Genomic DNA, 12,202 nt, shown 5'->3' with positions numbered 1-12,202 from the left:
GTCCTGAAATTACTATAATAATGAAGTTGGAATTACTGCATAACAGTGTTAGTGTTGCAACAATGTTGTAACAAGTACGCTACATTTGTCCAAAAATCTCTATACAAATGGATTTGATCACACGCACCCTGGTTTCGATCAAGCTTTATTTTGTTGAGTTCACATTGGAAGGACACAGCTATTATCTAATGTCCATAATGCTTTACAGCCAGCGATCAAGGATCAGAGGAGGGGTACAGTGTGTATCTCAGTAATAACTGTTTGCATTATAGGCCTATATGTTTACAAGAACACTGGAATAATGGAGGAAACAGGGAAGGGTTAGTAGCCTACTCTTCTTAGGAGACATTAGATTCAAATTAAATTAAATCCCTTTATAGGCCTACGCCTACCTAAAGCTCATTAATCATGTGGCAGTATGAAATAGATAGGCCTAAGAAGTAACATCTTGATAGAGGAGGGACTTTGCTCCGCCACAGTGGAGGCCATCCCTCTGTTTAGATCAAAGTCCATGTCATGGTGGTTTTCAATAGTTTCAGTATTCCCTGCATGTGTCTGTGTTTCCATCAGTCCCCTGACTTAAACTCACAGAGTAACTTGCTGTCCACAGTGCTCTGCCGGCAGCATGACACAACGACTGGGCCTTTCTCTCCTGTTCCTTCTGGGCCTTTCCATCCAAGTGGCCCTGAGTCAAGATGCTGAGGCCCCAGCACCAGAAGCCCCAGCACCAGAAGCCAGCCAGACTCCAGAACCTGCACAGGCAGAGGAGGACGACGACACCATCTGGGGAGTGAACTCTCTCAGGGGAAGTTTTGAGGCAGTCAACAGTTACTTTGACTCAATGCTTGAACTAATGGGTGGACGTGATGGGGTGTGCCAGTACCGCTGTCGATATGGTAAGTTATAATTATTCCAAGGTGAATAAGTTATGCTTTGACGATTTTTTTTTTGCAAAACGCAAAGTGTTAAACAACACTGTTGGTATCCTACTAAAATAAGTGTACTTTTGTATACCTTTTTAATTGTGCAGTGATATTACGACAGCACATAGAGATAATGAAAAGAAAACAATGTGGCTGGTTTTAGTTATTCTAGTACAGATTGCTCAAACCGATATTGAACAACGTACTAAGATATCTGTATGTGTTATGCCTGGCCCTTTTGTCATTCTTTAATCCAGACACTAACCAACCGAACTCACCCGTTGTTGAGGTGGCTATTGCTGCTATAGTAATTATTTGATGCTTTTTCTCATCTTAGCTTAATTATTGTTGCGTTTATGTTGCATAGTATTGCGGACCTTACCACACCTTTTGCTGGTTATATCATTAAGATTACTCAAAAATAAACCTCCTTGAAAGTCGATATAGAAAAATTAGGTTGCAACAATGTGGACAAATAAAAGACCTAAAGACTGTTAGCATGTAGGCCTATTTAAATGTGTAACATTTTACATATATTATATATACAATATTATATATTCTATTTTATCCCTCCATCACGTAAATAATTATTGCTTTCCTCTGTGATTTATCATTATCAACATCATGACATCATGAGTAATGGACTATGAACCAGTCCTAATGGAGATAGCAGACATATTGATGTCTCTCTGTGTGTGTGTGTGTGTGTGTGTAAATCTTTCACATCTCTCTCAGGTAAAGCTGCTGTTCCACGTCCTGACTTCCAGATGCCCGAGCCAGATGGATGCAACTCCTATTTTCTTGGCCTTCCCACACCAGAGGGCGTATGTACCTTTTAATCACACTTTAATTATGCTGACACCCACCCAGATACATTTTAACATTACATGCCACTAGACTTCATTAATCTGATTAAGAAAATGACTTTATAATCCTATAGATTAACTATTGTACATTAGTATTCCACACCCAGCGGACTGATCACCTTTGTCCTAAACCAGATGGAGATACCCGCCATGACAAAGTGCTGTAATCAGCTGGATGTGTGTTACGACACCTGTGGCTCCAACAAGTACCGCTGTGATTCCAAGTTCCGATGGTGCCTCCACAGTATCTGTTCTGATCTCAAGAAGAGCCTGGGTTTCGTCTCAAAAGTTGAAGGTGGGTGAGCCATTAGGCTATGTTCAGACTGCAGAGTTCATAGACATAGATCTATCTCCTGACCACCCCTCACACCGACTGTTGAGTTGTAGTGAACCATATGATCGATTGGCCAATGGATACATCATCATATTGGCTATTGACATTTGCATCTAATAAATAAAAAACAAAACAGATTTATGGCCTATTCAGATTGGAATGCTAGTTTTAAATCTGAGCTCACGCACGCACGCACGCACAAACACACACACACACACACACACACACACACACACACACACACACACACACACACACACACACACACACACTTTTGCTTATCAGATTTTGAACCACATTCCTAGGTGGTTTGAAATAAAGCTGTGCCTGTCTGGACTCTCGGACACTGAAGCCAGATTTATACTTTGTTTATGATGGTGTTGCTTGACGGAAATAGGCGATCTACAATGATGTTATTCGGCTATATTCCACGAGTGTCACCATCATACAACGGCGTATAAGTTAAGCATGAATCACACCTATGCCATTACGTCGTTACCACAGATAACAGTGTGGACAGTCAGTCCTAAAGATTGTAGTCCTAATCAGATTAGCAGACAGTCTGAAAAAAAGCCTCACAGTATCAAGTGTCATGAGATTTACAGTGCCTTTCTTAGTCTCAAGAGATCCAGATTTCAGACCACAGTTTCAAAGAAACATTTGCATTATTCTGTAGTTCAGAAACATAAAAACACATTCTTATATAATATCCGTGTTTATATATGTGTATTTGAAATATGAATATAAAATGACAACATTCACTCTTAAGCATAATGTAGTGTACATGGCTGATCTTGTTCCATCTCTCCCTTTTTCCTCAGCATGTGAAACATTAGCAGACACCTTGTTCAACACAGTATGGACCTTAGGCTGTCGGCCCTACATGAACAGCCAGAGGGCATCCTGCCTTTGTGAAGGGGAGGACAGGGATGAGCTTTGAAAAGCCTCCAAATATACCACACCCACCTATTAAAGGGTACAAGAGCACCATGTGAAATATGTTGTTTTGGTGCTGGGTGTTACAAGAGACTGCTTTTACCTCTGTAATTTATTTCTTGGTTATTTTGTTTTTGTTCATCAGAAATACTGTATTACTCTTTACAAAAAATGCCTTCAGATGGTTCAGGGTCAGGTTGATCTTACCGCACAAATTAACATTTTCTTAGTTATTTTAAGCTGTTGTATGAAAATGTTAAATGCTAAATGGTTTATTACAGTAGTTTATCTTTCATACTAGTATCAATCAACCATCTCTCAACACAATTTCATGTTTACATAAAATTGTTTTATATTTGACTTCACACAACAGTCAGAAACTGAATCTTTGAAGTATATGTCTGAAACATTGCTCACCTATTCTCAAGCACTGGTTAACAATTTATGGGAGATAGTTTCCATGATAGTAGTTTCTTATTGTTGTTCACTGCTCACTTTATTTTTATTTTTTTGTAATTCTACAGTGACAATAGAATTGGTCACATACATCTATGGAATAAAGATTTTGAACACAATAAAAGGTATTTCAACAACACTTAAAAATATTTATTTAGTCAATTGTATATAGTACAAAGTAAAAAAGGATCAATAGAAAAAGAACTGCATACAAATTGTAGTGAAATATTCATAAATGGTTGGTAATTAAAAGCATCTTCAATGTACACCATTACATTTGTGATGATAGTACACTTTTAACAAATAACCGATCCACAAGCTTACAGCACAACGCAACATGTTGTGAGCTTGAAGATCAGCTAATTTCGCCCATTATGACATGTCCAGAATAGGGGCAGTAGGATTAAAGATAATATGCCAGTGCGGACGTAGAATACGCACATCGACAGGCTGGGTGCTGGGCTAAAGAAACTTCAGCAGATGATAGACACCACAGGTACAAAGAGACTTTCTTTATAATAAAGAAAGACCAGGGATCTAATCTGATCTGAGGCTCTTACTATATCTCATCTATCCAATTAAAGCAGAAATTAACTGAAATACGACATGATAGTGTTGTAACACCGGACAGGCATTTCTGTTGGCTCTTCTATGCAAGCCAATGAGGTCCTCATGAGCTGCATGGGTTTGCAGCAAGCAATGGAGCTCTCTGTACAGTAGGTCTAAAGCAAAATAGAAGAGTCAAATGAGTGACCATCTCTTATTTCATTGAGAAGACGCCAGTGTGATAAATAACGAAAGTTGCATTTGACTTTCCTAGTTTGTAAAATACTGGCGAATACATCAAAACTATGAACTAACACATGCAATTATGTGTAGCAATCAAAAATTTACAAACAAATCGAAATACACAGTATATATATAAATTCTTAAAAATAACCTATATGTGCCTTCATAACAGCCTTGCACCACCAAGGCAAATGGTTGCTGTTTGAAGTGGAATATATATTTGTATTTGTTCAACACTTAACCCACCCAGTGGTTCTCAATCTCAACCTTTTCAGGCCGTGATCCCCCTCCCCAAAATAACCATATTTGAATATATTTTAACTTGCGATCCCCCACCATGACAAGCAGTTGAGGCATGAAATTTAGTTTGACTCGGTTCCACAGAAACATAGTTATATTTCTTATATAATTTTTTATGGGGACTGCCCATTAGTCCGAGATCTGTTACTCCAACTACGTCACTTTACAGTCACCTGGGGACCCCCCCAAAATCAGGTTGACCTACAGGTTGAGAACCACTGGTTTAACTTACGTAAATTCAACAGTTTAACTTACATTCACCAGTCATTTACATTAGGCTGAGTTTCTGTTGGTTTGGGGACTTGGTGCTTCATCTTCTCATTGAACGCTGCAAGCTAAACATGATGACAAAAAAAGAAAGATAAGAAATTAATGTCCTGAAATTGCCCTTTGGATACATACGGATATGGCTATGCTTGGAAGCTAGAAGAAAACCTGCACAGTGCACACTCATCTGCTCCAATGTAATTTAACTCAATTGAGGAGCAGTTGAGTGTGCAGGATTATTCTTATACTTCATGAAACTTCAAGCACTTCAAACAAGTGATGTGAGTATTCTATTACCGGTACTTTTTGTATGCTTGAAGCTAAACATTGATGACAAAAACTCAATGAATGTCCTGAAAATTTCCTTGCCAAAAAGAATCCTTCAAATATATACTGTATACACTAGAGACAGCATTCAAGTGCAAACCTTTTTAAATGAGGGAAAACTGTATGCTAGTGTGCTCACCTTTTTCTTCAGGTTTGCCTTGATTTCATCTTCTGTTGGCAATGCTTTTTCCAACTGCTGTACTTCTGTGCTGGCCTCTACAGGTGGCTCTGGATGAATAGTATTCTTTGTGATCACAGAGGATAACATATCATGATACAAGTGGTCTTCCTGTTGGGCATTGCTGCCTGACGCACCTCCAACCGAGGATAAATCAGTACTAGTCATAGTGATCCCAGAGGATAAATTACTTGTCTGACTTTGACATAGATTGAGTACATTGTTTGCAGAGCTACAGTCTGCTCGAGCTTGCATCTGTGCAACCTTCTGTTCGACCTGCCTTTTTGCATGCCTCTTTACTCGTGCGTTTGCTCTCGAGTTACCGGATTCCCATGTCCCATTGGTGAGTTTCAATAGACAGCGGTCCTTGTCCTTAGCCTTCTCAGTATTAATGACTTGGAGGTAACGAGGGCCTGACTCCTGTCCAGTTTGGCCCTCACTCTGTGACAGGTCTGAGTTAAAAAAGTAAGGGTCATTGACGGGACCAGCGGGCAGATGTGGATATTGGTAAACCTGGCCAGGCAAGGCTCCTGTGTAAGCAGGGGGACATAAAGGATTCACGGAATAATAAACATGACCAGGGGGATACGAATATGAAGAATGTGGAATGGCATTGGTCCCATAGCTCCCAGCTGTGGAAGCACCGTTACTATAGTAACTGTGGTAGGCAGTGTAGTGCTGGACTGAAGTGTATGTTGCAAGAGCATCAGAATTGTATGTTGGAATTGCAGACGCAGTATCAGGATAGGGACCGTGATATTCCGGGTTCCCTGGAGACGGACGATGATAACTTGAGCGATCACTAGAATCAATCCTATTGTTGTCTCTATCACAGTCTCCCTCCCGCTCTCTCACTCTTTCTTTGCTTGTCTTTCTAGAGTGTCTGTATCTAGAACTTCGTGTTTGTTCTCTGCTTCTCTTTCTAGAGTGTCTCTGCTGTGTTTGCTCTCTGCTATCCCTGGGGGTTTTGCTGGAAGAATGCTGGTGGCGGGAGGGACTAGAACAAGGGCTGTGAGACATTGAAGTGGATGAAGAGGAATGACTGTGATGACGTTTTAAGTGTTGCCGACGTCTCTCGCTCACCACTGTGCTGGAATCATCCTTTTGGCCATAGTGTCTCTTCTGTGCACATTCTGCTAGTTTGCGCAGGTCATTCACCTCCAGGCTCAAACCAATTGTATTCAGAATGTTTTGCAGCTGTCCCTGATGCTGCTCCAGTTTGGGTTTCTTCTCATTAACAGAGGGAGACCTGGATCTTTGACAAGAGCCAAAATGGCGGCCGCCTCCATCATTATTGCGGGTGAATTTCACCTCAGGCTGGACATTTCTTGTACTTCCCACATGAGATATTTCTTGATTCTGTAGCTCAGTCTTCCGCTGTTCACTGCAAGACTGACGGTCCCTCTGCCCAGCTCTAATTTGTAATTGTTGGCTGTCACCCTTGCACACTTCTGCCTTTTGCTCCGAAACAGGGGTTTGACTATGCAGAAGCTCCTGACCAGTAGGGGGAAGCTCATTGTCATCATTGACTATTTTAGTCAGCATGTCAATGTCCACCCCTTTGTTAAGTAAACTGATAAAACGCTGTAATCCTTTGACAACCAAGTCATTTTCACCAACTGTAGCACTAGGGCTCTGGCTGGGAGGGACAACAGGGCTCTGGCTGGGAGGATGTGGTTTGACAACAGGGCTCTGGCTGGGAGGGTGTGGTTTGACAACAGGGACCTACCAAAGAGCAGAGGTCAAAGGTCACTATCGTACTGTCAGTACTCACAAGATTTGTTAGACATTAAAGAAATACAAATAAAAGCACTAAACAAAGGGTATTTATTGTGTATGTATATATATATATATATATATATATATAATGATATAAATGTGTTTGTAAATCTCAGCCAAAAAAGAATGGCTGATTCAGAAAAGCGCATCCACTGCCATGCCCTGTATATGTATATATGCACGCACGCGCGCGCGCGCGCGCGCGCACACACACACACACACACACACACACACACACACACACACACACACACACACACACACACACACACACACACACACACACGCACGCACGCACGCACGCACGCACGCACGCACACACACACACACACACACACACACACACACACACACACACACACACACACACACACACACACACACACACACACACACACACACACACACACACACACACACACACACACACACACACACACACACACACACACACAGAATTACCAGTAATTCTTTCAGAAATATCATCTGATTCATGCATTTCTGAAATACAGTATGATACATTTCTTTCTGACAGAAATAGAAGTCTGGTAACTGCCTTTCTGACAGAATTACCAGTCTAGTAACTGCTTAACTGACAGAAATACCATCTGATTAATAGCGACTTATGTCGGACATTACTAAAACTAACCCTACCCCTAGCCTCGGTACCAGGCTTTCATTTTTGTTGGTGCAAAAATTTAAAGCCTGGAGGAACGCATTGGCCGCTCTGGGAGTCTGGGAGTCAACCCTTCCGGGTGGGCGTCGCTCCAAATGATGTGACGTAGCGCTGCACTAGGGGGAGAGGAGGGGCCGGGGGTGACGGACAGATCGATGAGATCCAATCAGGGCGTGCGCAAATCTGAGCTGCGACCCGCCCCTCTAGACCAGAAACCTAACACGTTAGCTCAGGCTACCCTATCCCTAACCTCACAGGGAAGCTACGGTTGAGTATGTCGGACTTCGTTGCGGTCTAAAACTTTACTTTATCAGCAAAAAAAAGTAGTTTGCAGTTGTCACAAAAATAGTGGCGTAAGTAGGATTCGAACCCACGAGGTGTGGATTACACGTCTATTAGCCTGGGGTCCACCTATGCTTTCTATGGCATAGGCAGCTCCCGGCAGGATCCGCCAGGAGAATCTAGACGTAGCGGCGCAACATGAGACTAATTAATTAGAGCGACAGAGAGGAGTGTGTGTTTGTGCACGTGTGTGTGTGCGTCAATTTAACAAAGGTGCAGACGATCAGAAATCAGCAGAGAGTGATCGACGCTTGCGCTACTCTATGCCGAATTGAAGTGGACTCGGTCCCAGATTTTCTTTTTCTCCCTGGAAATAAAAACGTCTGGGTTTCCGAGGCTACATGTCTAATGACTAACGAGCCATGCTACGAGCTGGCTGCCAGAGTGGGTTTTCAGACTTTCAGTAGATTGAGTAGAATATGACAACACCCAACTCATGTAAAAGGAAAGAAAAGCCCCGTCCAGTAGGGGAGGCTTCCCTCCCCGGCTTTCTGGCAGAAGCCGTTGGCGGCTGATTTGACCCTTCTACTGGGTCTCGACTTGAAAGGTTTGGAAACGACTGAACTAGAGCACTGTCAAGTGTTTTCTCAGAGTCTCTGTGCACTGGTGCTAACGAAACCTCCCATCAGTGCCAAGATTCCTGGCCAAGTATTCTATTGGCAGCCAAAACAGTCACCATATATATGCTGTTCCTGGTGAACCTGACTTGTACAATAGATAAGTGACAGTTTGAGATTGTAAGAGCGGTTGATGAGTTTGAGGTTGTAAGAGTGTTCAACAAAACGACAAACCTCCCCATGTGAATCCAATTCGCCAACATTACGGCGCCTGTTCATCAAAGCTTTCACTCTGAGTTTTAGAGGATGGTCATCTTTGTTCAATGACGAGGTATTTGTCTTCTCCACAGGATTAGGTGATGGAAGGTGGTCAGATGGAGAGGAAAAGGCCTGCAGCATAGAGGACAAATTTGTTCATTACACCATTTTAGGCACAGAATGATACGCGTATATGTTACAGTAAAATCGATAAACCAGCTAAATCTCAAAGGGACCCCGACCCGGTCTCCCACGCTGGAAAAAATGGGTGCCCCCGTTCCCTTTTTCTAGATTTTACTGGTTTCTATACACTTCTATACACACATATACTGTGTAGGCCTATAGGGCGTGTATTAAAGAAATAGCATGCCCTCATGCTCCAATGTTTCAGCAATGAAGCGTTAATTATGCTGATGGTGCGTGATGTCAGCAACTATGAGGACTGAGGAATGTGTGGCTATTTCCTTTATTAGTTAAGTATACGTTATCGAGCAACTCATTAGGCATGCGTCCTTTGTAGGGCCATTCGTCTGTGTAGGGCAAGTACATCATTTTATTTATGGATTGAATATAATTCAGTGTTTTTTCAGAAAGTAAATGACAATATGTAAATATATAAAAACATCTACATCTTTATACCTTTGCAAGAAAACCATCAGGCCACCTGTGCTGCAAAATAACATTCACCCTCTCATTCAGTGGTCCATTGTTGGAGGCTGAAGACAATTTACTGCAGGAGAAACCTACACCCTTATCTAGTGTACTCATAAAGGGCTGAGTATTTTTCACATAACTGTCCACTTTGCTATGTGAGAGATCCTCTTCCCGATCTTCTATAAACATCTGACATGGTGTCTTTGCTTTTAAAAATGTCTCAGTTCTCTTCATAGCAATGGTAGCTTTCTTCAGACTTATCTGCTCCTGAATCTGTTGAAGTTCTCTCCTCTTCCTTGCCAACTCCTTATCTTCCTTACTCAGCTCCACTGGGTCACCATCTGGGTCTGCAGTGGCCTTTTTTGGGCTGAAGTTATTGGAACTCAACCTGCAGATCCTATGGGATGAGGGATTATGATGCTCCATTTCTGCATTAGTACCCTTCATGGTATGTGACCTCATGGAATCAATCCTCTGTCTTGGATCAAGGCTTTTCCATTGTCTCTGGTGAGTGTATTGCCAGTTTGTAGGATTCATTGTTTACTCAGTTCCAGTTAAAATGTTGGTGGGATGAGATCACTGCATAGCAAAAGAAAGGCGAAAGATGAGATGCCAAAAACACCTGCCAAAAGCTTTTCTATTCTACAAATGTAAACATATAGGTCCATATTAAACCACTGATTTAAGTATCAACGGTGTTAAAAGTTAAAACTACACTTGTTGTAAACAAGTGTAATGCTTAATTGGGTCGTCCACTCACAGTTAACAGTCTTTGTATTGAGTTTGTGCTTGAAATGTACTGTAATTCTGCAAACTGTTAATACATATTTCAATCAAAATCAATCAAAAAACAGTCAAATCTGTGTTAATGTATAGCTTACATTTGTAACCTCGTGTGTAGCATAAAAAACGGACCCGTAGTTTGTACCGTACAGTACAGTACAATACAGTACAGTAGTACAGTACAGTACTTCCATAGTTAAATAATAATAACATAACTCACTACCTAGTATACGTTGTTTACCTATAAGACTGGAGCAGATCTTCAGTCCAACGAAATATCAATGTGTGTATTTCAAATCACATGTGGAAAACAGGAACATTTAGCTGTTACAGGCAAATACGGTGTCACGGTGCTTGTAAAAAAACCGGAATTATTGCCAAATAATAACCATACTGACCATGAACACCTGACATCATGAAAGATTAACGTGAAGAATAAAGCTAGTTAGCCAGCCACATCAAACTTATTCTGTGGTGTTCAATAGGACACTGCAAATACGACGCCACCGTCTGGACGGAGTAGGTTTTGTTTAAAAAAAAAAAAAAAAAAAAAACTAAAAACACACACACACACACACACACACAAAATACTGACGTTAGCAATATGACAATGTTACAGCCAGGTAACTTCCAGTAGCCTACCAACCGTAAACGGTAAAAATTACTCATTATGCAGAATGGCCCATTTCACAATCACATTATTTTAGGCCTACTTTTCTTTCACAATGACTTTGCATAGGCTTATGCCCATATTTCTAAAACTATTAACTGATTTATTTGCTGATCATGGTAGCCTATAGTACTTACTTACTGTGCACGATTGGCCAGCCAACTCTCCTGATCTGAATTTGTCTGGTGATTCTCCCAAACATTGGGGTCGTGGACACATTTTTATTGATTTGTTTTTGTTTCTTAGAAAATGTAATTAATTAAAAACTAAATTCAATGATTCTTTCAGTAATTTCATTAAGAAATTAAAGAAAAAAGAAGTAGTGAAAATAGCTGATCAACAAGTCTGCTATTTTCACTAGTTTGAGTCCCGGGAAAAGGTTTGGGAACCAGTGAACCACTGCCACATGAAGGAGACCCCTTTTCCACCGGTTGGTTCACAATGGGAACCGATTCAGTTCTTTTTGGTTCTTAGTCCATGAGCCAGAGCTCCAAAATTGGAACGTCATGAATTGAGTGTGCGAAACTATACATATATTAAATTGTTTATAGGATCAATATAAGTCAATTAATATACGATAACACTTCCACAGTAGTAGATTTTTCATATTTTTAAAATTTGTAATATCATAAATCATTGTCTTCGTGTAATAATCAACTGGGGAATTTTCATGGTGATAACAATCTAATTGACGTTCCAATTTTGAAACTCTGGCTCATCTGGACCAAGAACCAAAAAGAACTGAACCGGTTCCCATTGGGAACCAACCGGTGGAACAGGGGTCATAGAGAATTGGGTTATTGGCAAGAGGAAAATGAGACACCAGACCAGACCCAACAATGTAGACAAGCTGAAGGCCAATATCAAAGTGGCTTCCATAACATCAACATGCTGATTGCCTCCATTCCACACCACATTAATGCAGTGATTTGTTCAAAAGACCAAGTATTGAGTGCATAAATGAACATATTTTATTGCTAAATAAATACTGGATTGTTTATTTTCATGAGCTGTGGGCCTATATGCCGTAATTATCAAGCTTACAACAAAATATGTTGAATACTATACTAGAGTAAGGGAGACTGGTGAGGCGAGGATCAGCATACA

General features: G+C 41.0%; 2 protein-coding genes across 5 annotated transcripts; one reads left to right on the top strand and one right to left on the bottom strand.

Moving 5' to 3' along the window:
* Nucleotides 1-625: 625 nt before the first annotated feature.
* On the top strand, nucleotides 626-3,063 carry LOC310858254 (group XIIB secretory phospholipase A2-like protein; the record flags this gene model as incomplete). The annotated part of the gene is made up of 4 exons (XM_083764362.1): nucleotides 626-896; nucleotides 1,659-1,747; nucleotides 1,925-2,084; nucleotides 2,945-3,063. 4 exons carry the CDS (start codon nucleotides 626-628, stop codon nucleotides 3,061-3,063), a joined length of 639 nt encoding a protein of 212 aa, XP_083620488.1.
* A 629-nt stretch (nucleotides 3,064-3,692) lies between these two features.
* Nucleotides 3,693-10,889, bottom strand: LOC310858557 (uncharacterized protein). Of its 4 annotated transcripts, none has more exons than XM_083764723.1 (6): nucleotides 10,824-10,889; nucleotides 9,628-10,221; nucleotides 8,965-9,120; nucleotides 5,338-7,101; nucleotides 4,860-4,939; nucleotides 3,693-4,237 (listed from the first exon to the last, which is right to left on the bottom strand). In XM_083764723.1, the coding sequence occupies exons 2-5, from the start codon at nucleotides 10,177-10,179 to the stop codon at nucleotides 4,862-4,864; spliced, it is 2,550 nt and encodes an 849-aa protein (XP_083620849.1). In that variant the 5' UTR covers nucleotides 10,180-10,221; nucleotides 10,824-10,889; the 3' UTR covers nucleotides 3,693-4,237; nucleotides 4,860-4,861. The 4 variants fall into 4 exon arrangements, with proteins under 4 accessions (XP_083620849.1, XP_083620848.1, XP_083620847.1 ...); XM_083764722.1 differs by having other exon boundaries at nucleotides 10,658-10,872; XM_083764721.1 differs by having other exon boundaries at nucleotides 10,667-10,872.
* Between the last annotated feature and the right edge of the window lie 1,313 nt (nucleotides 10,890-12,202).

The sequence above is a fragment of the Protomyctophum parallelum genome (genome assembly GCF_964188405.1).
Source record: "Protomyctophum parallelum genome assembly, chromosome: 5".
NCBI classification, from domain to species: domain Eukaryota; kingdom Metazoa; phylum Chordata; class Actinopteri; order Myctophiformes; family Myctophidae; genus Protomyctophum; species Protomyctophum parallelum.
Note: the sequence above shows the minus strand (reverse complement) of the source record. Positions and strands in the feature narration are given on the sequence as shown.